The sequence below is a fragment of the Pseudorasbora parva genome, chromosome 14 (assembly GCF_024679245.1).
Source record: "Pseudorasbora parva isolate DD20220531a chromosome 14, ASM2467924v1, whole genome shotgun sequence".
In the NCBI taxonomy this organism is placed as follows: Eukaryota; Metazoa; Chordata; class Actinopteri; order Cypriniformes; family Gobionidae; genus Pseudorasbora; species Pseudorasbora parva.
The window spans coordinates 26,178,572-26,204,855 of NC_090185.1; the positions used below are offsets into that span (position 1 = coordinate 26,178,572).

Consider the following 26,284-nt stretch of genomic DNA (forward strand, 5'->3'; position numbering starts at 1 on the left):
ACTTTAGGTTCATATTCAGATTCACGAGGGATTACTGTCCCTCATCTTTGCCAAAACTGGCCTGGATATGTTTTTAAGAAAACTGGACCATATTTGCTGCATTATATGTGGGCCAGTTTAGGTTCAAACCCTGGTTAGCCAGTGCTGACTTTGCTGTACTTTTGCCAAATGTGGCCCAAATTTGGTGTAATGTATTCGGCCCATATTTGCTATGCCATGTGTGGCCCACTTTAGGTTCATATTCAGATTTGCAAGTGATTTCTGTCCCTCACCTTTGCCAAAACTGGCCCAGATATGTTTTAACATAATTGGGCCACATTTGCAGCACTTAATGTGGGCCAGTTTAGGTTCAAGCCCTGGTTAGCCAGTGTTGACTTTGCCATATATTTTCCAAATGTGGCCCAAATTTGGTGTAATGTATTCGGGCCATATTTGCTATGCCATGTCTGGGCCACTTTAGGTTCAAATTCAGATTCACCAGTAATTACTGTCCCTCACCTTTGCCAAAACTGGCCCAGATATGTTTTAACATAATTGGGCAACATTTGCAGCACTTAATGTGGGCCAGTTTAGGTTTACACCCTGGTTAGCCAGTGTTGACTTTGCCATATATTTTCCAAATCTGGCCCAAATTTGGTGTAATGTATTCGGCCCATATTTGCTATGCCATGTGTGGGCCACCATAGGTTCACATTCAAATTTGTTAGTGATTACTGTCCCTCATCTTCTCCAAAACTGGCCCAGATATGTTTTTAAGAAAACTGGGCCACATTTGCTGCATTATATGTGGGCCAGTTTAGGCTCACATCCTGGTTAGCCAGTGCTGACTTTTCTGTACTTTTGCCAAATGTGGCCCAAATTTGGTGTAATGTATTCGGGCCATATTTGCTATGCCATGTGTGGCCCGCTTTAGGTTCATATTCAGATTTGCGAGTGATTTCTATCCCTCACCTTTGCCAAAACTGGCCCAGATATGTTTTAACATAATTGGGCCACATTTGCAGCACTTAATGTGGGCCAGTTTAGGTTCAAGCCCTGGTTGGCCAGTGTTGACTTTGCCATATATTTTCCAAATGTGGCCCAAATTTGGTGTTATGTATTCGGGCCATATTTGCTATGCCATGTCTGGGCCACCATAGGTTCAAATTCAGATTCACCATTAATTACTGTCCCTCACCTTTGCCAAAACTGGCCCAGATATGTTTTAACATAATTGGGCCACATTTGCAGCACTTAATGTGGGCCAGTTTAGGTTCAAGCCCTGGTTGGCCAGTGTTGACTTTGCCATATATTTTCCAAATCTGGCCCAAATTTGGTGTAATGTATTCGGCCCATATTTGCTATGCCATGTCAGGGCCACCATAGGTTCACATTCAGATTTGTTAGTGATTACTGTCCCTCACCTTCTCCAAAACTGGCCCAGATATGTTTATAAGAAAACTGGGCCACATTTGCTGCATTATATGTGGGCCAGTTTAGGCTCACATCCTGGTTAGCCAGTGCTGATATTGCTGTACTTTTGCCAAATGTGGCCCAAATTTGGTGTAATGTAGTCAGGCCATATTTGCAATGCCATGTGTGGCCCACTTTAGGTTCATATTCAGATTTGCGAGTGATTTCTATCCCTCACCTTTGCCAAAACTGGCCCAGATATTTTTTTTAAGAAAACTGGGCCACATTTGCTGCATTATATGTGGGCCAGTTTAGGCTCACATCCTGGTTAGCCAGTGCTGACTTTGTTGTACTTTTGCCAAATGTGGCCCAAATTTGGTGTAATGTATTCTGGCCATATTTGCTATGCCATGTGTGGCCCACTTTAGGTTCATATTCAGATTTGCGAGTGATTTCTATCCCTCACCTTTGCCAAAACTGGCCCAGATATTTTTTTAAGAAAACTGGGCCACATTTGCTGCATTATATGTGGGCCAGTTTAGGCTCACATCCTGGTTAGCCAGTGCTGACTTTGCTGTACTTTTGCCAAATGTGGCCCAAATTTGGTGTAATGTATTCTGGCCATATTTGCTATGCCATGTGTGGCCCACTTTAGGTTCATATTCAGATTTGCGAGGGATTTCTATCCCTCACCTTTACCAAAACTGGCCCAGATATGTTTTAACATAATTGGGCCACATTTGCAGCACTTAATGTGGGCCAGTTTAGGCTCACATCCTGGTTTGCCAGTGCTGACTTTGCTGTACTTTTGCCAAATGTGGCCCAAATTTGGTGTAATGTATTCGGCCCATATTTGCCATGCCATGTGTGGCCCACTTTAGGTTCATATTCAGATTTGCAAGTGATTACTATCCCTCACCTTTGCCAAAACTGGCCCAGATATGTTTTAACATAATTGGGCCACATTTGCAGCACTTAATGTGGGCCAGTTTAGGTTCAAGCCCTGGTTGGCCAGTGTTGACTTTGCCATATATTTTCCAAATGTGGCCCAAATTGGGTGTAATGTATTCGGGCCATATTTGCTATGCCATGTCTGGGCCACTTTAGGTTCAAATTCAGATTCACCAGTAATTACTGTCCCTCACCTTTGCCAAAATTGGCCCAGATATGTTTTAACATAATTGGGCCACATTTGCAGCACTTAATGTGGGCCAGTTTAGGTTTACACCCTGGTTAGCCAGTGTTGACTTTGCCATATATTTTCCAAATCTGGCCCAAATTTGGTGTAATGTATTCGGCCCATATTTGCTATGCCATGTCTGGGCCACCATAGGTTCACATTCAGATTTGTTAGTGATTACTGTCCCTCACCTTCTCCAAAACTGGCCCAGATATGTTTATAAGAAAACTGGGCCACATTTGCTGCATTATATGTGGGCCAGTTTAGGCTCACATCCTGGTTAGCCAGTGCTGACTTTGCTGTACTTTTGCCAAATGTGGCCCAAATTTGGTGTAATGTATTCGGCCCATATTTGCTATGCCATGTGTGGCCCACTTTAGGTTCATATTCAGATTTGCGAGTGATTTCTATCCCTCACCTTTGCCAAAACTGGCCCAGATATTTTTTAAGAAAACTGGTCCACATTTGTTGCATTATATGTGGGCCAGTTTAGGTTCACACCCTGGTTGGCCAGTGCTGACTTTGCCATAAATTTGCCAAATGTGGCCCAAATTTGGTGTAATGTGTTCGAGCCATATTTGCTATGCCATATGTGGCCCACTTTAGGTTCACATTCAGATTTGAAAGTGATTACTATCCCTCACCTTTGCCAAAACTGGCCCAGATAGGTTTTACCATAATCGGGCCTCATCTGCTGCACTCAATGTGGGCCAGTTTAGGTGTACACCCTGGTTAGCCACTGCTGGCTTTGCCATATATTTGCCAAATGTGGCCCAAATTTGATGTAATGTATTCGGGCCATATTTGCTATACCATGTGTGGGCCACCTTAGGTTCACATTCAGATTTGTTCATGATTACTGTCCCTCACCTTTGCCAAAACTGGCCCAGATATGTTTTAACATAATTGGGCCTCATTTGCTGCACTTAATGTGGGCCAGTTTAGGTTCACTCCCTGGTTACCCAGTGCTGACTTTGCCATATATTTTCCAAATGTGGCCCAAATTTGCTGTGATGTATTCGGCCCATATTTGCTCTGCCATGTGTGGGCCACAATAGGTTCACATTCAGATTCGTCAGTGATCAATGTCCCTCATCTTTGCCAAAACTGGGCCAGGTGTTTTTTACTTAATTGGGCCGCATTTGCTGCATTATATGTGGGCCAGTTTAGGTTTACACCCTGGTTAGCCAGTGCTGACTTTGCCATACATTTGCCAAATGTGGCCCAAATTTTGTATAATGTATCCAGGCCATATTTGCAAATTCCATGTGTGGCCCACTTTAGGTTCATATTCAGATTCGCCAGTGATTACTGTCCCTCACCTTTGCCAAAAATGGCCCAGATATGTTTTAACATAATTGGGCCTTATTTGCTGCACTATGTGTGGGCCAGTTTAGGCTCACACCCTGGTTAGCCAGTGCTGACTTTGCCATATATTTGCCAAATGTGGCCCAAATTTGATGTAAAGTATTCGGGCCTTATTTTCTTTGCCAAGTGTGGGCCACTTTAGGTTCACATTCAGATTTGCCAGTGATTACTGTCCCTCATATGTGCCAAAACTGGCCCAGATATGTTATAACATAACTGGGCCACATTTGCTGCAACATATGCGGGCCATATTTGGTTTACACCCAGATTAGTCATTGTCGGTTTTGCCAGATTTTTCCCATAGGTGGCCCACATTTGGTTTGTGATATTTGGGCCATATTCATTAATTATCATATGGGCCACTTTAGGCTCATATTCAGATTACACATTGCCATGAGTGCCGCATCTTTGCCTAAAAAGGCCCACATGTGATTTAAAATATTTGGGCCATATTTGCCATTTTACTTGTGGGCCACATCAGGCTCACATACATTTTATCCGGGCCATAAGAAGGCCTGCAGTGCCGCATCATTGCCTGAAGTGGCCCACATCCGCTTGCTATCTGGGGAGCGTAGCCGTATCTTTAGATTACATGCAAAGATACTCCTCCATGGAGCAATTGTCTGAAACTGAACGCGATATTTGCTCTCCTCAGAAAGGAACGGGCGTCTGTTGCCGTAACACCCCAAGGAAATGATTGCTGACGAGGACTTAAACTCTACTGTATTGCAAGTTGTTACTTTATATTAGGCCCGTCGATCGACTGCGACGAGGCGTTAGGACTGTCAACTAACTGTTGGCGTCAGCATCTGCGAACCATGCTGAAGCATCTGCAAATTCAGACATGAGTAAGTACAACCTGTATATGCTACGGTAAAGGATATGATTGGATAGATGAGAAGGTAATTAGTGACATAACGATTGAGTCTTCCTGGCAGAACTTGCGCTAGCTTCATTTAGCATAATTATAGTTTTTTTTTTTCTTCTATAAGAAAATAATATATAATATAATTGGCAGTTGCCAATTTTAACACATTTGTGTGTTGTACCATTTGACAAGCAATAAAAATGATTTTAACAGTCTAAACATGCATTCTTCATTTGATCTTACATGATTGTCTAGTTTTACAGTAGGCTAATGCATAGGAGAAATTTTAAGAACTCAGCAAGAATAACCCAAAATAGCTAATCCATTAATGGTAAAAATTGACTACAGTTTGGGTTTTCTCAACAGCCCAGCCCACTGGGTTAAAATGCCACTAGGTTCATTTAACCCAGCATGTGTTCTGTCCAATATTTACCTAGCGCTGAGTTGCCAATTGGGTTGTTTTTAACCCAGTCATTTTTAGAGAGTGCATGTATTTATTTATTTTTAATTTTGACGGACTTTGCATTCCATATTTTCGTAGCTTGTTGTTACAAAATACAAAATCTCTCTCACCTCAGAAAAAGTGAAGCCAATGTATAAAGTTAAGTTAAATTATTGTTGTTGTTATTAAGTTAAAAGTTAATCTAGTGTTTTTATTGCTGTGGACCTGCCATGAACCCTGCCTCCACAGCAAACAGAACCGAACCGAACCAAACCAAACCATGCAAACCAAACCGGGGCATTGGTGTATCGTTACGCCCCTAACAGTGGGTTGCCATTGTGGAGAAGCGTGGAGCATTTGCTAGGCTGTGGATAAATACAACTGATGACATAACGGCTTTGCTGAAGGATTTTTTTTTTTATTCTTAGCATTTAAGATGCTAATGGGTGCTATTGCTATCTAAAAGTTAGTCAACTAGCTAGTGCAGTATAATAATTCAGATATGTAACATTAAAATATATGAAATTGAAGTGGATGAATGAATACATGAAACTGAATGCCTGAGTCATGTCAGGGAGCCATATAAAATAAACGTTGAGATAAACATGTTATCTCAAAGGTCTCATTTACACCGCATGGTTCAGATGACCCAATTCCGATTTTTTTTTTTCCTCTCATGTGGCACAAATCGAATATGACATGTGAACGTGTAAGCAGGAAAAAAACGCATGGATTCCGATATCCTCAGATTGGATTCAGGCCTCACTCATACGTGGTAATAAATCTGAAAATGAATCGGATAAGTGCATTTGCGTCTGCCATGTAAGAGGTCAACTCGGATATTCCCCAGTAAATGCGAGTCTTATGTCATTAAAAAAAAGAACAGAGGCGAATGACGTCAACTCAGGTGGACACGAACTGCGATCAAGTGCCAGTGTTGCCAAGTCTGCAGTTGTCATGCCGAATTGGGCTATTTTAACAAATTTTTGAGTAGCAAATAGGTGGGTTTTGTTGTGAAAACCTGGCAACCCTGTCAAGGGCTCTCTTTTTCTCCGCCTTAAGAGAGAAATGTTTTGCTGATCTTTAAAGATGTGTGGGTCGCTTTTAAAAGATGATTTAAGTGGGTCATCAAAATTCGGATATAGTCACCAATTTAGAATAGTGCATCAAGACCTGCAGTGTAAATGCAGGCAAAGAGATAAACCCAAATAACTTTGAGATGAATTAATTGGGTCACTTAAAATGCATTCATTCATGATGTTGAAGTTTGTTTAACTTAATTGATTCATGTGGAACCAATATACACAATTAATAAAAACATATTTTTATATATGTTTATTATTGCTCTGTCTCCAATAAATCATGATCATACTACATATAGACATGTCAGTGGTCATATGTTAATAGCAGAAAACCCAGAGCAAAAGGAAAGTTTAATAACACGTGTTTCTTTCCCCTTATATTTGAATACCTAATTATTTGCAACTTTCTCTTTAGTTTTACAGGCTTTTTTGCAATCAAGTTTTGAAAGGTTTTTCATTGTACTCTCTATAATACACACGTTTACTTAGCTCATTGTCATTTTTATACATGCACATTTTAAACATGTTGATTTGATTTGATTAAATCATTTATTTAGTTTTAATTGCATTCAAAACGGCGAATTGGAATTGAAAAAAAGAGTTTATATTTTGATTTGCTTCTTTGTTTTGGCTTATTAATACAGCTGATGCATCAGTGATGTTTTATTCTCCTTGTCACTCACACTCGGGTAAAATCATCACTCCATCATTACATATTTGTCTTAGCTCATTGACTGTTAAGTATTTCCCACTCTGACATGCAAAGGTGATTTTATCATGATGTGCTGAGAATATCTTTTGCCGTCCGCCCCATTGTAGCTCTATACCTCTTTTATCCATTTCATCCACCGTCACTGTACAGGGCTCTGAAACAAACACATCTCACTGTCAGTGTTACAATATTCATTCATTGATTTAACTTCAATTACAAGATACAGTGTGAAAAGCCTCACATGTCTTTGATGTATGTGGTGTAGATGTTCATACTTACTTAAACACCTAATAGTCCCTCTCCATTGACCGTTTTCACAGGTCAAGTATTTGGTGTAGGGGGGATCCTGAACCAGTGTGTATTTATTAAAGCAGATGTATTCAACTCTCTCCTCTGAATCATATTCCTTTTTTAACATTTCTATTGTATCTGCAAACTCCACGTTTGGGGGTGGCCCACATTTCCCTGAGGACAAAGCAAAGTTATTTTTTATTTTTAGACTTTTTTTAGATCACACAAAAAAAGGCAATTGGCATTAATAAATCTGAATATCAGCCACATGCTTTTTTTATCCACCCTTATTTTTGAGAATTTTCTGAAAACGACACACCCAAATAAATGTCTGCAGCTCTTAAACCCCTTCGGTCTATATTCATAAATCTAGTCTTATTTTAAACTAGACACTTGAAATGTTGTTACCCGAGACTCATAATAACTCAAAGTAGTATAGGAACAGAGTAATATACATGTAAATATACATGTAAGATACATTTTTTTTATTTATTGAAATTCACTTATGAGTAGGGCTGGGATAAACGATTATTTTTTAAACGATTATTTTTTCGATGCATCGATTAATCTAACGATTAATTTTTCCTGTCCGATTCGGTTACGATTCGATTCGATTATCGATTATCTCCCCATTAATTGCCTAATAGCAATTTATACATTTTGATTTAATTATCTGAATGAAAAAACAAATTCCTTAACATTGCAATATATGTTTATTGCTCTTAAAATTCCAAAGTAAGACTATACAAGATTAACTATTAAAGTATTAACCTACAACAAAGAAACATATTATACGATTTTTCTATGTATGCAACTCAGCCTACAGGCTATGCCCATCGATTAAATATCAACAAGTTGGTTAATCAAATCCGGGGACACACTGCAAGCGTGAGCGTCTCGGCTGCGTGGCGTGTCCGTTTTTGTTTCGGCTCACATGTTAAGAGGTTGGAGTTTGCACACTGACTGTGACGCGCGGAAAACGCGTGCATGCTAGAAATAGAAGAGCGCCTATTTTTCACGTGTGTTGGGAGCGTCGCAAAATAGAATAGGAAAAGATGTTTATATATCATTTTGACACGAATACATATTATTAAATTACATTTTCATGTTTGAAAGTCTGTAGGTTTACATAAATGCAGATATAGGCCTAATTGTAATAATAAAAAACGTCAATTATCGATTTTGAAATATTGCAACTGTCAATACAGAACGAAATATTATGTAGCCTATTTTGCCATCAATACCATAGATATGTGGCTACTCCCGACGTTTTCTTAGCTGTATTAGTAGGGTATTTATGTTTAACATTAGGAATAGGGCTTCCCTCCGCATCAATAGCAGCAGCAGCGCCGCGTCAGACACGTTTCTTCTAGTGTGCAAAGGCAGAGAAAACGCCACGCAGCCCCGTGGCTGATCCGCAACAGAAACGCCACGCGCATCCGCGGCATGACAGTGAAAAAAGTTACATGTAGAGTGCATTATGGGCGCCAATATTCCGTTTAAAACCGGAATAGTCCTGGGATGAAACTGCTCACTTAGAGGATGGATACCCTCGGTCACATCAGCGCGATTAGACATTGAACATTTTAAATTTAAAACAGCTTATTATGTAGGCAACATAGCCAATGTGTCCGATGCTTTCACTTGATGCAAACGTTTGTTTTTGTGATTAAAATACATCAAATATTACCAAAACATCTGTCTTCCTGTGTGCAGAAATTTGTTTATGTAGCCGTGACAACAAAACGCATGCGCGCATGCCTGTGATGCTCCGTGCGCAACGCGCGCCAACCCCATAGACTGTGGCCAACCCGCAAGCCTTGCACTTCTGAAAGTCTGAGGAGCTACTCGTGTTGCTACCATAGATACACATAATAAATAATATACTTAATAACATAATATACTTTATTATGTACATCTATGGTTGCTACTACTCTCCGGCGCCGCCATCTTTATTTTGAGTCTGACAAATCGACGCGTTAACGTCGACGCGTTGTCCCAGCCCTACTTATGAGACTTTAATGTTGTGGGTTAGAGACTCCAGTGAGTCAATCTATAGAACAATAATGTAGGAACTAGATTTTAAAATGATCTAAAAATGGTAAAAACCGTAAGTGACATAATGGGAGGGATTGCGGTAAATTTCAACGACAGGAAAACAATTTTTGACAATGAACAATGAAATTATGAATGTTTATTAATAATAATATGACAGACCACAGCCATACAGTTATGACACACAATTAGAGACAGGCCATATAGCGTTATTGTGTGATTCATGTTTTATTTCGTGCCTATTCACAGATAGTGTGAGGATGTACATGACATTTTGAGTATGTATTTGAGTGAACTTGAATGTGCATACATGACATGAATAAAATATTTACATTACCAGCACATCATTCAAAACTTTTTTGAAAAGTGTGAGACTGTATGCATTTGTGTTAATGTACATACTTTGTATTCATCAATGTTGAAATTGATTCACGTAAAAATGGCAAAGAAGCACCTTGTGTGTATGTTTATTTGTTTAATATCATCTTTTACATATTGCATGTTGAATTCCATCATATCACCGGGATGATAATTCTCCGGTCTAAAGTGAACACTATACACACCACCGTCTTTTTAAAACAGTTTAAATCCTGCATTACCTTTTCATACGGCATTTTCATACACGGTCATATTTATAAAAAAAAAAAAAAAAAAAAAAATACTGCAATATGCCCTTTAAAGCCATGAAAATAACCTAAATATAAAACTGAATGTCTGATCATGTTTTAATTAAAATAACTTCAAACGCAGCACGTTTCTAATTCACGCATGTAGGAGATATGATCAAATGTTTATTTTAAAGCACTGAATTGTTATTGAATCACGATTAAATCACAGTAGGTTTAATTTGATGGGAAAGAGAATATCACAAAACAGACCTTTTAATATTAAATATAGCAGATTTAGTATTTTCTATCTAAGGATGATCACTGAAAGTAATGAAAAACTAATCCTGTGGCTTTCAGTCACGTATATATATATATATATATATATATATATATATATATATATATATATATATATATATTTATCTTTTTATTATGACAATACATTGTAAAATGTGTTTCAAAGTCAACATATTTGTAATTCCTTCTAAGAGAGCCTGTTTGATTTAGTTAACCATACATGTTAATTATTGCATTAACTATCAAACATGTACTAACATGTATTAATGCTTCAGTTATTCATGCATGAATCCTTATGACTCCTTTCTTAGTACAGGATAGCTCCTCATTTGTTCATGATTAGTTCATATCTTCACTAATCATGAGTTTATGTTGAATTAACTATTAATTCATGTATTAATACATGAATATTCATGTCCTGTTATGGTAAAGTGTTAACCTTGTTATTTTTTTTTACTTTCTTCCCTCCGAGTTGCTTCTTAGCCCAAGTTAGGAGAGACTTGTGTGACGATCAATTACCTACCAAAGTTGAGCATTTATTTTATTGCAAACACTGATAGTAAAACTCTAGACTAGTATTGACTATAGACTAGTAAATGTGAACCTTACCTCCTGCACATTTAGGGAATGGGGCGTTCCATTCTCCACTTGCCAAGCAGCTGATTTGTCTCTGTCCTTGTAATTCCACTCCCTCCCGATCACATGAAAGAGTTATTGTGTCTCCAGGTCTGACTGAAACCTCACGCCCCAGGTGTCTGTCTGATCTCATGTTTGCTGGCAGGTTTTTAACACACATTATCTCTAAAGAACAGAAAGATCTGATCAATAATCATCCTCCATGAGAACAACAAATCAATCTTTGAACTATCTTTGTCCAGTCTGAGGCTTTACCGTCTGTGGCCTTACCTTCACATTTAGGAAAAGGGCTGCTCCATTTTCCATTTGATTGACAAGTGATTTCACTTTGTCCTTTTAATTTCAGCCCCGGTCTATTGCATGAAAATATTAACTTTTGTTCAGGTTTGATGGGACCCTGACTATCCGGGGATCGCTCAATTGTTAAGTCTTCCACTGTGTTTAGAGGACATGTTACCGCTAGAGAAAGCAGACATTTGATCACATATTTATCCACACAGAAGCTTTTGTGGCCCAGTGTTAAAGAGCAACTATGCTAGTGGCTTTTAGCTAAGTGGTTTAGCATAATCAAATTTTTGTCTTATGATATTGCAAAAGCAGCGTTACAGCCAAGAAAACTGCTAAAGATGGAGTATATCATCGCTAACAACCTCATGAAAAAAATCTATATAATGCATATCCTGGCTAAAATAATGTAAACATTAACATATTAGTCTAGCACAGATGGATTACAATAAACCAAAAAACAAATTCTACATTTTCATATAAAGTTGCATGTATCAATGTAAAACTCGCTGCCACAGTGCTAGTGCAGAGATATGCTGTTGCTAGATTATTCTGGGTGGATGCTAGGATATTGCTTCTTGGCCCAATTCAAGAGAGACTTGCATGCCAATAAATTACTTACCAAAGTTGAGATTTTATATATGAGCATTTATATATTATATTTCATATGAGCAATAGTGATGCTTGCAAACAGAAGGACTTGACTAGTATACCTGTGAATCTCACCTTTTACACATCTAGGGAACGGGCCTCCCCATTCTCCATTTGCCAAGCAGCTGATTTGTCTCTGTCCTCGTAATTCCAGTCCCTCCTGATCACATGAAAGAGTTATTGTGTCTCCAGCTCTGACTGAAACCTCACGCCCCAGGTGTCTGTCTGATCTCATGTTCGCTGGCAGGTTTTTAACACACATTATCTCTAAAGAAAAGAAAGATCTGAACAATCAATCATCCTTCATGTGCATAACATACAATGGCACCAAAAAACTCTTTTAATTATGATTCTGTAGAGATCATTTGATTGGAGAAAAAACTATGTAGTTATTGTTATGTTATTGTAATGTGTATTTTTTACATTAAAATAACATATTAATCTAGCATTAGCATATTAATCTGATGCTATTCCTAATGATTGATTGATAAATATCTAAGAATCTCTCTTCATTTTTACCTACACGAATGTTTTTATTTTTACTCATCTGTAAGAAGGTATCATCATTAATCAAAACCTCACCTTCACATGTTGGCGTTTCTTCCCAAAATCCATTCCGGCAGGAAACTGTGCTTTTCCCATTCATTGAGAATGACTTTTGACACACGTATGTTACACGAGATCCCTCTGGATAAAATTCTTCAGGTTTAGATGTTATGAATGCATTTTCCACCTTTGGAGGAATGTCACAATGCACACCTACTTAAAAAAAAGAGCATTCATGAACTCCAATAAGACTGAGATTAGATTGTCGATAGACTCTATTGTCCACTATATGCTGTCGCTGTTCCTCACAAACATGCAATGAGAATTGAGAAGCTCACCCTCACAGACTGGTGTCTCCCATGTACCATTGACACATTTGATCAAGGGTTGAGTTGGTTTGAACCCCGGATCACATTCCACTTCAACAGGTCCTTGATCATGACTGGTTTGCTTTAGTTTTCCACGGTGAACACTGGGTAAAGCTCCACATTCTCTCACCGCTGTAAAGACAGAAAACAGGGAGCACATTTCAGTACACTATCATTCGTCTAACACCTGAGACTGACAGTAATAAAACTCACGGATGCACCGAGGTTCTTCAGACCAAGAGCCCCTGCTGCATGTCACTGAATCCCACCAGTTCCCAGAGAATGTTTTATAACCCGTGTTGCAGGAGTAAAAGATTTCGTTCTCATTGGAGGGGAGCCTGTGTGTGAACCCGTTTTCCACAGATAGATCACGGCACACGTTTTGCTTGACTGTGAGGAAACAGTTTCAAAACTTTTCAAAATTCTTATATACTATAAAATATTTTTTAGTTATGCAGATGTTTAATGATTTGATTGGATAAAAAGTTCAAGGTAAAGGCTAATTGTCAATTTCTCTGAGTATGACTGAGATAATTCAAAGATAAAAAAAAAGAAAGCGTACCCTCACACACAGGGACATTATTATCCCATCTGTGAGCTCTGATTTATTCTGTTTGTCATTTCAAAACTATGAACAAATGTTTTTAATCTTTACAAGTACAATATAACCTTTCATGTAGTCCACTTTCACTATTTTTCACTAGTTTCACCATCAGCATATGAAGATTTTGAACTGATTCTATGTTTTCATATGTAATGTTTTCTCAAAGACATTCTGAGAGCACAAATGTTAAATAAAGGCATAACGGTGTATATCAAATGCTAAAGTAAATGCACAACTAGTCAACGCTGTACAGTTAAATGTTTTAGGATGTGTATATAATATAACATTTATGTTCTAGTCAATTAAATCAAAATGAAAAAGACATTTCAATAAAAAACAACAACAAAAAGCACTTGCCTTGACATCGTCCAAAATTAAAGAGCAACAACCAAAAGACGAAGCCGAGGAGTTTTACAGGAACTCTCATTTTGAGCTCAGTTCACAAGTGCCTTTTTTTGGTCTGTGTCTGATACTTTTGCCTGCTTGGGGATCAACAAGTTAATCATTTACCAAAGTCAAAAAGGGATTTTTCTTAAACCGGACCACTGTGCACAAGCACAAAAAAAAAAAAACAATCTGATGCATCATTTCGTATTTTTCATTTACCAGAAGAAGAGTCACTTTAGGGAAGTGAAACATTTTGAGTCCTGTTTATGCAGCACATAAACAGGAAGCAAAGGGAATGCTACAAAATAATGTTTACCTCTGAACTCTGTAGCTTAATCCTGTTAATGTTTTTTATTGACTCAAATTTTGACTGGCTCTAGTATGATTATGAGGTGAATGAATAAGTAAGTGTGAAGAAGAGTCACAAAATTTTAAAAGTACAGTCATTGTAAAATTCATTTGTAACTGCCATTGCAAAACGTGTCCATTATAATTGAGCAGTCTATAACAGATGCAGAAGCAGAGTTTGACCGACGTCTGTGCTTAAATCGTTGTCTCTTAGAACACACACACACAAAAAAAAAAGAGTTGGAAATGTAAAAGCTGGATGTCATTTACTGGATCTTACATTCTGGACTTTTGGTAAACACTGATTTGTTCAACTCAAAGGTCTTTGACTTTATTTGCAAATGGTCTTCATGTGATAACAGATTCTTGCAACATTCATTAAATATGTTTAAAATGGGACCTGAAACCATTTTTTTTTTTAATAGTGAGAGTGCTTAACCTTCAGAAAATTCTGTCCGTGAAATAAATGTCAAACTTAATACTATATGGAGTTACTATATTTTCTTTGGGTTTGCAGTTTTTGCAACCCTATATAGCTACCAAACTTGAGACATGTCTAAATATTAGAACCCCTAATTTGATTTGTTTATTTTATAACATTATAAGCCTAACATGAATATAAAAATTAAAAAGACAAAGTTCATGATTACAAAAAAAAAAAAAAAAAAAGTGTAACAAACTGATCCAAGACAACAAAGGCTGAAGATCCAAATGCAGCTTCTATCAAAGGGACAATCCAGACACATACAAAATACAGGCAGGTCAAACACCAGCAGGCAGCTCAAACAAACACAACAAGGCAGAGAACACAGGCAAAAGAGTTATCCAGCATAGTGATTTGACATTTGAACCGAGTCGGAGCTTGTGTCGAGAATAAATGGGCGTGCCAGATGACGGCCCTCGATTCAAGGCTTGTGTTGTTAATGGAGAAATCCCATGACCAATGACAAATGAGGCCTCGGCTTGTGTGGAATACATCATCATTTTGGTCACCGTCAGGTTTGAAACTCGCGCCTTAAGGTTTTTGTGGTGTTTTAGAGAAGTGTCAGGAGTAGTAGAAGTGTGTGTGTCAGAGAGTTGTGTCGTTATTGTGGTTCATATGTGGTAGCTATATATATTACCACATATGAACCACATCTATATATATACAGCTATATATATTAGGCTGTATATTATTACATTATACTACATTATTACTACTAGTAAAGATTCTCTAATAGAGTTGACATCTGCTGGTAGTGATGGCAAAATGAGGCTTCCTGAGACCTCGCAGTCCACTGCTTCACCAAAAGTTTTATTTCCTGAAGCTTCATTCATCATTGCTCACTAGTGACACCTAGCTACTGTGCAAAAAAAATAGCAGACAAATCCATTAATCCTGAGCAGACATTTGTCCACTGCCTGGGTATAAAATAAAATGTGTCTTTCTCTATCAGACTGAGTTGGAGTAAATTTGAAGGCGTGCATTCAACTTGTGCCAGCTGGTCAGTTTAAAAACACTGGTCAGTGGAAACTGTTGCAGAATGTCTTGCATTGATGACAATGAAGTAAAGCTGAGCCTCTCTAAATCGTAATATGCCTCTATAAATTAGACACAAATCCACATAAAACTTTAGTCAGTATCAGAAAATGTAATTAAATAAAAAATACAACAGCAAAGTAAAATCACAAACAATATGTTACTTAAAGCAATATCAACAGACACAGAGATATCATAAAGCCCATTTAAAACTTGTGGTCATGATAACATGCACGCTTCACCTCTGTTGCAGAGATTTAAGGAAATTAGAAGTTGTGCAAAATGCTGCATGCCAGGACGACTATCACAAGTGACCTGCGGCTTTACCAAAAAACAAAAACAATTAAATAACACAGATTTGACTCAAAGGAAGCACACAAATGAGCCATTTGGAGCCAGTTGCTTTCATTTTCCTATCAAGACTTAAAAGGTCATGATTCGGATCGCCAATGTCACGTGATTTTAGCAGTTTGGCGGTTTGACCGAATCGATACACTGATTCATAATGGTTATGTACTATTGTAGAACCACTTTAGTGAGATGGGCTTTGTAACGACATCTTTAGTGCCTTTTATGGATCTTGAGAGACAAAATGACATTGTTGCCAATGAAGGCCGTTCTGAGCCATCGGAGTTCAACAAAAATATCTTCATTTGTGTTCCGAAGATGAACGGAGGTCTTACAGGTGTCGAACTACATGAGAGTGAGAAATTAGTGACCAAATTTTCATTTTTGGGTGAACTAACCCTTTAACGAAACACCCTCCATTAGGGCTGATTCAAAATATCTACAACAGAGGTGATCATGAGATTAAATCATACTTACTACTCTCTTCTTCGCTTGTCTCTGCACTCTGTCTTCTATAGCAACTGATCTGAGGGGGAAAACAAATGAATTAATTCCTCAAAAAAACAAGCAGATGGTGATGAATGATTTGGTTTATTTTTAAGAATTATAGAATGCTGAGTACAATGAACCTGGTGGGTAATATAGTAAAAACATTCACGTTCGCAACAGTTTCAGATGAACACTCATAAGCATCCCATTTTACAATTTAATCTCTGTACTTGTCTGTAATTAAAAATATATTTTAGAAAAATTTTTAAAAAGCGCGTCGTCAAGCTTTTGACGAACAAACATCAATGCACATCAAATGTTGCCACAGTTAGCTGGTCAGCTCAAGACGGAGTACATTTATGTTCATAACAGTTATTTCAAACTTTTCAAAGATCATTTACCTCAATACTATTTAGTCACATTTCTCAGAAAATCAGAAATAAACTACATTTTGCAAATAAAATGTTAATGTAATCTTGTAACTCACGTGTTAAAATGACTTTACGTAATTATGCTTTCTGCCGATGCATTTTATAGTTGTTTTAAGACAGCACATCACTTTTAAACAGATTCATCAAAGTCTTTACAAAGGGACTTTATATATTATGATTACCCAGTGCTGAAGTTGCTAGATATATACCATTAACTGGTGTCATGTTAACTATCATCACTAGCTAGCTAGCAAATGCATAGTAGCCCTATCAACCTAAGAAAACACTGAACAGTGAGCCATGTATGCAAAAAGCTACTAAAACTTACCAGTAACTTCTGAGAGAGTATCTTCATCTCTTCGTGTCCGCTTCGATTCGCTTTGGTTCTGATGGTCAAATTGAATGTAGCTATTACCGTTAACGTTAGCTGCAAACGAAAAAGAAGTGCTGTTACAATTACATTTTGTGTCAGAAATACAACTGGCACAAAAAGTAACGTTAATTAAATACAAATCTTACCTGGAGTCACAAAAGTAATGAGAGATGTACGCCGATGAAAGACAACTTGCCTGAAGTAAACTTCCAAAAAGCTTGTTGCAAAAAACAACAACAGCGACTAAAAAACATTGCCAAAGTAATCCATATAAATCACATGGTTTCCTTCAAGTCCTCTGAAGAGACACGGTCGCGTTTAAATTTAGATTTAGATTGTTTTTTATCGCATGCACAAATGCACAGCATCTGACAAACAGAATCTCCGAGGAGAGCTCATTATTATGAGAACCAATCAGAGTCGTTTAACGGCTCTGGAACCAATCAGGTTTTATCATGTGTGGTTTGAATTTAAACACATGTGAAAACAGGGGGTGACGCTGATCCAGTGTGTATTTATTAAAGCAGATGTATTCAACTCTGTACCCTGAATTGTATTATTTTTTTAGCATTCCTACCCTTGTGAAAAAGTAGTGTGCTTAATTGTATTGAAAGTGTATTTTTTGTGCACTTAATATATTTAAAGTATATTTTTTAAAAACTGCACTTGTAGATAATATGATATAATTAAAATTAAGTGCCACTTAAGTGTACTTAAAGAGAATACACTTTAATGACAATATTTCTAAACACACTTAAGTACACTTTTTTAAAATTCACTTTGTAATAATATCTAATTAATTTGTATTTTTAAAAAGTACACTTTCATGACAATATTTATAAACACACTTTAGTGCACTTACAATAAGTGCACTTTATAATAATATCAAATTAATGTGTACTTTAACAAAGTACACTTTCATGACGATATTTATAAACACACTTTAGTGCACTTACAATAAGTGCACTTTATAATAATATCAAATTAATGTGTACTTTAACAAAGTACACTTTCATGACGATATTTATAAACACACTTTAGTGTACTTATAATAAGTGCACTTTATAATAATATCCAATTTATTTGTATTTTTAAAAAGTACACTTTCATGACAATATTTATAAACACACTTTAGTACACTTATAATAAGTGTACTTTGTAATAATATATCATTAATTTGTACTTTAAAAAAGTACACTTTCATGACGATAATTATAAACCCACTTTAGTGCACTTTTAAAAAGTGCGCTTTGTAATAATATCTAGTTATTTTTCACTTAAAGAAAGTACACTTGTATGACAATATTTATAAACACACTTAAGTGCGCTTTTAAAAAATGCACCTTGTAATAATGTCTACACCTAAATTTACTTAAACCATTTTAATTATGAGTTTGTTTCATAAAGTACACTTATTTTACTAATGACAAAGCACATGGAAAATAAATGATTTTTTTTTTTAATTAGTTGTCCAAATTTACATTAATTTAAGATAGGCAGCTGTGTTTGCATGTACAGTTATACATAAAAAGTCACATAAAAAACATAAAACATACAACCAGTCAAAAACAATTACACACCATTAATTTACTCTCAAAATTATGTAGTAAAATTTTAAAATGACTAAATGTCACCAGATCTTTTAGCTTCAACTCGGTCTGGAGCAAATTCCAATCTGAGGCTGTGACATATCTGAAGGACGTTTTACCAAGCTTAACTCTAACAAAGGGCACACAAAGATTATAATTTGATTCAGAATGTAATATATAATTGCCTTGTTGTTTCTGTTTAATCAAACGACAAAAAATGCTGTATAGTGTAGACTATATAGGGAGGCTTACTTGCACTCGCATTGTATGCAAACGTGTAAACTTCTCATAAGACCGTTTTTGCATTAACTTATAAATCTAATTATAGGTTAGATTTTTTTCAGGTTTTCAGGTTAAGTAGAATATGATGAATATATAGGCTAATATAATGCATACATTTAGTGAAAGAGTTCATCTCTCTCGTGTTTTATCGACATCTTTCTGCTGTTGAAACACTGAACGATTACACAATGTGATACATTTTAGTAAGTTGTAATGTATCCTTAACATACCTTCTGATGTTAATTCATGTTTATTCTTTGACTATGACAAGGTGATCACATTCACTCGTGCCGCGTTGCTGCTTGAACTGATGTGTCTTTACAATGATCTGTCATGTCACATTAAAGAGCATCAATATGGCATCACTTGAATTTAATGATGAAAACTTGTATTGAAGTGTGTTCCACTCATTAAACAAGCCGTCTGTTAACTGTTAAAGATTGCATTCGTGCCGCTCGGTACACACGTGCACTGTACCGGAAGTCCTTTACCGAACCGGTTCGGTATGAATACATGTGCCGTTACACCCCTAATTAGTAAATGTTGAAATTAACATTAACTAAGATAAATAAATGTTTATATTATTATTCATTCTAAGTTCATGTTAAATTAAATAGTTAACTAATTAAACGTTACCCAAAGTTTTGAATCTTAGTGTTGTACATGAAACGATTATTTTCTTTCCATTTGTTTGTATTTATTCATCTGTTGTGTGAGGTAATTTTCTGTGATGGGTAGATTTAGGTACCTTTGAATGAGGGAGATATATAATAATGCATACAATTACATATAATTGCATATAATCCTCATTGTCCTCCAGACTCTTTCTAAATGAATTTGTGTTTGTGTAAATAGTTTTTTGGGTTTTTCTTGGGCATCAAAAAAAAGTTCCCATTCAGTCGGTCACTCTCGACGCCACGTCGGAGTACCGACGAATAGGAATCTCGCTTGCGAGAGCCAATCTACTTCGAGTCTAAATAAACGAGCCAATGCACATTGGCATGCAATGATTGCACCAGGTGCTCATGCCACGCCACGCGGGTATAAATGAGACACAGGTGATTGCATCAAATTATCCTTTTGCTTCGGAGCCGAGTGGTATAGGGTTATGCCAGATATCACTCCTCACTTCGCAGTTCGACTGAGAAAGAGCCTGCCTTTTGGAAGAGATCTCTTCGGTCGGTGTTGGTGTGACAACACAGCAGCGGGTCGTGTGTTCTTCGGATCTTCTCTCTTCGTTGTCTATAAGAGCAACCACAACGGCTGTTTTCACAGCTGGTACGATGCGCTAGGTGGAGAACGCTAAAAAGCCGTTCTCACGGCTTTTGAAGGCGTCCTGTGAGAGAGAGCGTGCACGACAGGTTGCACTACATTCCTGTCTGTGTCGCCGCGGCCCCACCCCCTGCGTGTTTCAGCACCAAGGAGAGCATCATTCTGAAAGAGCAACACAGATAGAGCTTGCGTCTTTTTAAAGATGACATTCTATCTGTGTGTTTCTGGGTGCGGTGGTTTCATTTCACCGCGGGATGGTCATCAGCGCTGTATCTCGTGTTTGGGCGTGCAGCACGCTGAGGCAGCGCTGATGGATGACTCATGTTCTTACTGCGGGAACATGACCATCTCGGAGTTGCGGTCGCGGCTCCGTCTTGCAAAAGGCGGAGTCCCTGTGCCTCTGCCGCGATCTAACCCTCCACAGAGGGTTACTTCCTGTAGTAGCGCTGCCGATTTGAGGGTGACGGTGAGTGCGCTTCCTCCAGGGAACCAACCCGCGGGGAATCCTCACTCCTCCCGCGCTCCGCAGCCAGTAGATCTGCCGTTGGAACGAGGTGGGCCGTCCTCGAGATGCGCACCACCCGTATCCTTCGGGGCTCCCCGCGATGACGAAATGTCCATCGCTGCATCGGAGGGAGGGTCAGAGTTGTCTGGAGATGACGTGTCGGCGCAGGGGGCTCCTTCGGGAAGACCCGCTGTGCCCGATACCGATCCGGAGATGATGGCCATGCTTTCCCGGGCCGCCGAGAGGGTCGGGCTCGTGTGGAACCCTCCACCGTGTCCCGAGCCGTCGAGGTTGGATGATTGGTTTCTCGGGGTGGCCCGTGCTGGTTCTCAGTGCCCCACCCCGGTTCCTTTCTTCCCGGAGGTGCACGAGGAGCTCACTAGTTCATGGACGGCACCTTTTACTGCCCGAAACCGGCCCAGTGGGTCCTCCTCCCTCACCACCCTTGATGGCGGACCTGCAAAGGGTTACACGCAGGTTCCTCCCGTGGAACGGGCCGTTGCTATGCAACTGTGCCCTAACTCCACATCAAGGGGGAACCCGTGTCTCCCCTCCCAGGCCTGTAGGTACTCCTCCGATCTGATCGGGAAGGCCTACCAGGCTTGTGGAGAGGCAGGCTCCGCCCTACACGCTATGGCGTTGTTGCAGGTTCATCAGGCCCAGGCACTGAAGGACCTGCACGAGGGTGGTCACGATCCCGCGGTTCTACAAGAGCTGAGGGCGGCGACGGACCTCGCGCTTCGTGCGACGAAGGTTACGGCGCGTGCCGTGGGACGTGCAATGTCCACTATGGTGGTCCAGGAGCGCCATCTCTGGCTGTGTCTGGCGGACATGAGGGATACCGACAAGATCAGGTTCCTTAATGCCCCCGTGTCCCAGACTGGCCTCTTCGGCGACGCGGTGCAGAACTTCGCCCAGCAGTTCTCGGCCGCACAGAAGCAGACTGAGGCCATTAGTCACATCATGCCGCGGCGGTCAGCTGCTGCCTCCACCCCGCCACTGGCAGCGCCTCAGCCAGCTCGTCGCCGAGGGCGGCCGTCTGCGTCTGCCTCCGCTCCCGCGTCGCAGCAGCAGCCTCCACCCAAGCGGCGTCGTGGAGCCGGGCGCAAGCCGGCCGTCCCGCCCGTCCAGGCAGCCCCGAAGAGGGGCAAAGGCAAGGGGAAGCGGTCCTGAGACGGGCGACCCGGAGATGAGGAGGACTGCTCTCCAGGAGACGGTGACCGCACCGCTCCATCCCCCGGAGGAGGGCCGGGTGGAGAATCTTGTGTTCCGTTTTGTTTCTGTTCCGCCGCTGGGCTCAGCCCCAGCGGTACCCAAATTTTCAATAAAAGAGCAGTTTCCTTCATCTCCGGGTCCCCAGGGGGCTTGGAGAGTTATGGCCGGTCAAACACCGGACCACACTCATCCTCCTCCTGTGTCACCAGTGGGCAGCAGCGGACGACGCACGGACACCCCACAACCTCCGTGCGGACCCTCTGCCCAGCCGTGGAATCAGGTAGGTGTCGCACGGCACACTCACACCTTTCTGCGGGCCGCCTCCACGAGACAGCCGCCCCAGACCGGTGCCTGTATTACACCTCGCTGCCCCTCGGTGGGTACGCCGGTGGTCCCGATGATCCCGCTTGTTCGGTCTCTGCGAGCCTGGTTAGAGCTTCCCAGTCCGTCTCGCTGGCTCATTCGGACCATCAGGCTCGGCTATGCGATTCAGTTCGCCCGGCGTCCCCCCAGGTTCACGGGCGTCCGCTTCACTTCGGTGAAAGCTGCAGACGTCCGTGTCCTGCGTGCGGAAATTGCAGTCCTACTGGCGAAGGACGCGATAGAGCCGGTCCCTCCAGCCGATATGAGGACAGGCTTCTACAGCCCGTACGTCATTGTACCCAAGAAAACCGGTGGGTTACGGCCAATCTTGGACCTGCGAGTACTGAATCGGAGCCTTCACAAGCTACCGTTCAAGATGCTCACGCAGAAACGCATTTTCGAGTGCATCCGTCCCCAAGATTGGTTTGCAGCGATCGACTGCATTGGCTTCACGGCCGAGTCCCGAGATGGGCGTGGACACGCGGCACGTATCGGGTGAGCATCACTCCGTCCTGCCGCAAAACCTTCAGCCCGTGGTCAGATCCCGGGTTCCTTCGGGCCGGAGTGCCGTTGGAACAGGTATCCAGGCATGCTGTGGTCTTCACGGATGCCTCATCCATGGGCTGGGGTGCCACGTACAACAGGCATGCAGTGTCAGGGGTTTGGACGGGCCCGCACCTGCAATGGCATATCAATTGCCTCGAGTTGCTAGCAGTACATCGTGCACTGAGCCGCCTCAAGGGCCGGTTACGGGGCAAAGATGTACTGGTCCGTACGGACAACATGGCGACCGTTGCGTACATCAACCGTCAAGGTGGTCTACGCTCACGTCGCATGTCGCAACTCACCCGCCATCTCCTCCTCTGGAGTCAGAAGTGTCTGAGGTCGCTTCGGGCCATTCATGTCCATGGGGTGCGCAACCGGGCGGCCGACGAGCTGTCACGAGCTGCGCTTCCGGGAGAATGGCGGCTCCACCCCCAGGTGGTCCGGCTGATCTGGGTTCAGTTCGGGGTGGCACAGGTCGACCTGTTTGCCTCCCCAGAAACGTCCCACTGCCAGTGGTTTTATTCGCTGACCGAGGGCACACTCGGCACGGATGCACTTGCGCACAGCTGGCCCCAGGGCCTACGCAAATATGCGTTTCCCCCAGTGAGCCTACTTGCACAGACACTGTGCAAGGTCAGGGAGGACGAGGAGCAGGTCCTGTTGGTGGCCCCGTATTGGCCCCACCGGACTTGGTTCCCAGAACTCATGCTCCTCGCGACAGCCCCTCCTTGGCCGATTCCTCTGAGGAAGGATCTTCTAACTCAGAGACGGGGCACCCTCTGGCACCCGCGTCCAGACCTCTGGAAACTTCATGTCTGGTCCCTGGACGGGACGCGGAGGTTCTAGGTGAATTACCTCAAGAGGTAGTTAACACCATCACTTCAGCTAGAGCACCGTCTACGAGACGGGCCTATGCCTTGAAGTGGAACCTGTTCGTCGATTGGTGTTCTCTCCGCCGGGAATAGAAATAGAAATAGCAGCAACGTAAACCCTGAGGGTGGAGGGCGACAGCCTCCGCTCCAACCCCTGCTGCAGGAAGGAAAGCACTGACACAATCGAACATCTTCGGGGGTCCTCCCGGCGGAGAGAACACCAATCGACGAACAGGTTCCACTTCAAGGCATAGGCCCGTCTCGTAGACGGTGCTCTAGCTGAAGTGATGGTGTTAACTACCTCTTGAGGTAAGTTGGGATCTTGCTCTGGTGCTCCGAGCACTTCAGAATGCCCCATTTGAGCCTTTGCAGTCAGCAGAGCTGAAGATTCTGTCCATGAAAACTTTGCTGTTGGCTGCATTGGCCTCCATCAAGAGGGCAGGGGACCTGCAGGCATTTTCGGTCGACGAATCGTGCCTGGAGTTCGGGCCGGGTGACACCCATGTGGTGTTGAGACCCCGGCCTGGCTACGTGCCCAAGGTTCCCACCACTCCCTTCAGGGACCAGGTGGTGAACCTGCAAGCGCTGCCCCTGGAGGAGGCAGACCCAGCCCTAGCTTTGCTCTGTCCCGTCCGCGCTCTGCGGATCTACGTGGACAGAACCCAAAGCTTCAGGACCTCAGATCAGCTCTTTGTCTGTCACGGAGGCCAGCAGAAGGGAAAGGCTGTCTCCAAGCAGAGGATGGCCCTCTGGATAGTGGATGCCATCACCTTGGCTTATCAGGCACAAGGCGTGCCATGCCCGCTCAGGCTGCGAGCACACTCTACTAGAAGTGTTGCATCCTCCTGGGCACTGGCACGTGGTGCCTCGCTGTCAGACATCTGTAGAGCTGCAGGCTGGGTGACACCTAACACGTTCGCTAGGTTTTATAGCCTACGTGTAGAACCGGTATCCTCCTGTGTTCTCACCTCAAACGGGTAGAAGCACTGAGAGGCCCGGCTCTTGTCGGCTTGCTGCGCCTCGGCGCTTAATTCTCCAGAAGCAAACTCTGTGAGTCCTCCACCGCCCTCGGTGCCGGGCGTGGCGGAGCGTCCGGCATCAGGCCCCTTACCGCTGAATCCTGGAGAACCGGTAATTGGCTGGGGCCATGTGAGTGACCCTACGGGGATCCCACACTTCTTCCACGGTTGCTCCTCTCGGAAGCCCGTGTCTTTCCCTTGGGAGAGCTCTCCATTTTAGGGATGGAGCCCCCCTCACGGCGGCGGGCTACGGCTCAACTCGGTCCCCACATAACTCCCGTGGTATGATGTGGTTCCGCAGCGGCCCCCCATTGGGCACGCTTTCCCAGTGTTATCCAATAGTCACTGAGCGGGTCATGCGGAACAGCAGTGATGGACTTCTCGGTGTGAGCCCCATCTCATCAGGTAAGAGAGCTCAGGAGGCTCACACAGGGCACTGGAAGGGGGCAGAGTCCATGGCGCTTTGGTAGAGATTCCTATTCGTCGGTACTCCGACGTGGCGTCGAGAGTGACCGACTGAATGGGAACGTCTCGGTTACGTATGTAACCCTTGTTCCCTGAAGGAGGGAACGGAGACGCCACGTCCCGTCGCCATGTCCTCTGTCCCTGCCGGGGCGCCAGTCTACCTACTCGGCTCCTCAGCAAAAAAGATAATTTGATGTAATCACCTGTGTCTCATTTATACCCGCGTGGCGTGGCATGAGCACCTGGTGCAATCATTGCATGCCAATGTGCATTGGCTCGTTTAGTTAGACTTGAAGTAGATTGGCTCTCGCAAGCGAGATTCCTATTCGTCGGTACTCCGACGTGGCATCTCCGTTCCCTCCTTCAGGGAACGAGGGTTACATACGTAACCGAGACGTTTTTTTTTTTATATTTGTTTTACAGATTGTTTTGTCAATAAATGTAGAGGATTTAAATTTGGATGTGTTTATTATACGAAATTGCAGCTGTATTATTTGAAAAATGTAATTATGAATGTATTTCATTATATTAGAGTGTACATGTAAATTACGTTAAGGTATATTTTAGTTCATATTAATTGCTTGTTTTTAAGACAGTAGAATGGATGTCAGTACATTGAGCAGTGCACTTTAATTACAATTTTAATACACTAGAAGCGATTATGAAAGTACATATAAAGTTGTATTTAAGTACCACTTAAGTTGTTCCAAAAAATTACTCTTAATTGCAACTTATTGTATTTTATTTCAACTTAATATGTGATAAATTTGAAATCAATTACATATAATGTGTGTTAAGTACACCGAAAACATTGCATTTAATTCACACTTAAGTGCATATTTAGCTGACATTAAAGTATGTTTTAGTTCACATGAA

At 41.5% G+C, this 26,284-nt stretch overlaps 1 protein-coding gene and 2 long non-coding RNA genes across 3 annotated transcripts in view; all 3 read right to left on the reverse strand.

The window, feature by feature from the left end:
- LOC137040451 (uncharacterized) overlaps positions 1 to 26,284 on the reverse strand; it is a 130,812-nt gene that overhangs the window by 96,371 nt on the left and 8,157 nt on the right. The window lies entirely within an intron of this gene.
- On the reverse strand, positions 6,571 to 13,199 carry LOC137040448 (complement factor H-related protein 2-like). Its single transcript, XM_067416091.1, has 8 exons — positions 12,995 to 13,199; positions 12,752 to 12,913; positions 12,450 to 12,626; positions 11,943 to 12,134; positions 11,202 to 11,390; positions 10,905 to 11,096; positions 7,324 to 7,509; positions 6,571 to 7,198 (listed from the first exon to the last, which is right to left on the reverse strand). Exons 3-8 carry the CDS (start codon positions 12,511 to 12,513, stop codon positions 7,008 to 7,010), a joined length of 1,014 nt encoding a protein of 337 aa, XP_067272192.1. The 5' UTR covers positions 12,514 to 12,626; positions 12,752 to 12,913; positions 12,995 to 13,199; the 3' UTR covers positions 6,571 to 7,007.
- LOC137040453 (uncharacterized) lies at positions 16,465 to 17,647 on the reverse strand. The gene is made up of 3 exons (XR_010897903.1): positions 17,427 to 17,647; positions 17,236 to 17,334; positions 16,465 to 16,513 (listed from the first exon to the last, which is right to left on the reverse strand). It is a non-coding gene; the product is annotated as an uncharacterized lncRNA (long non-coding RNA).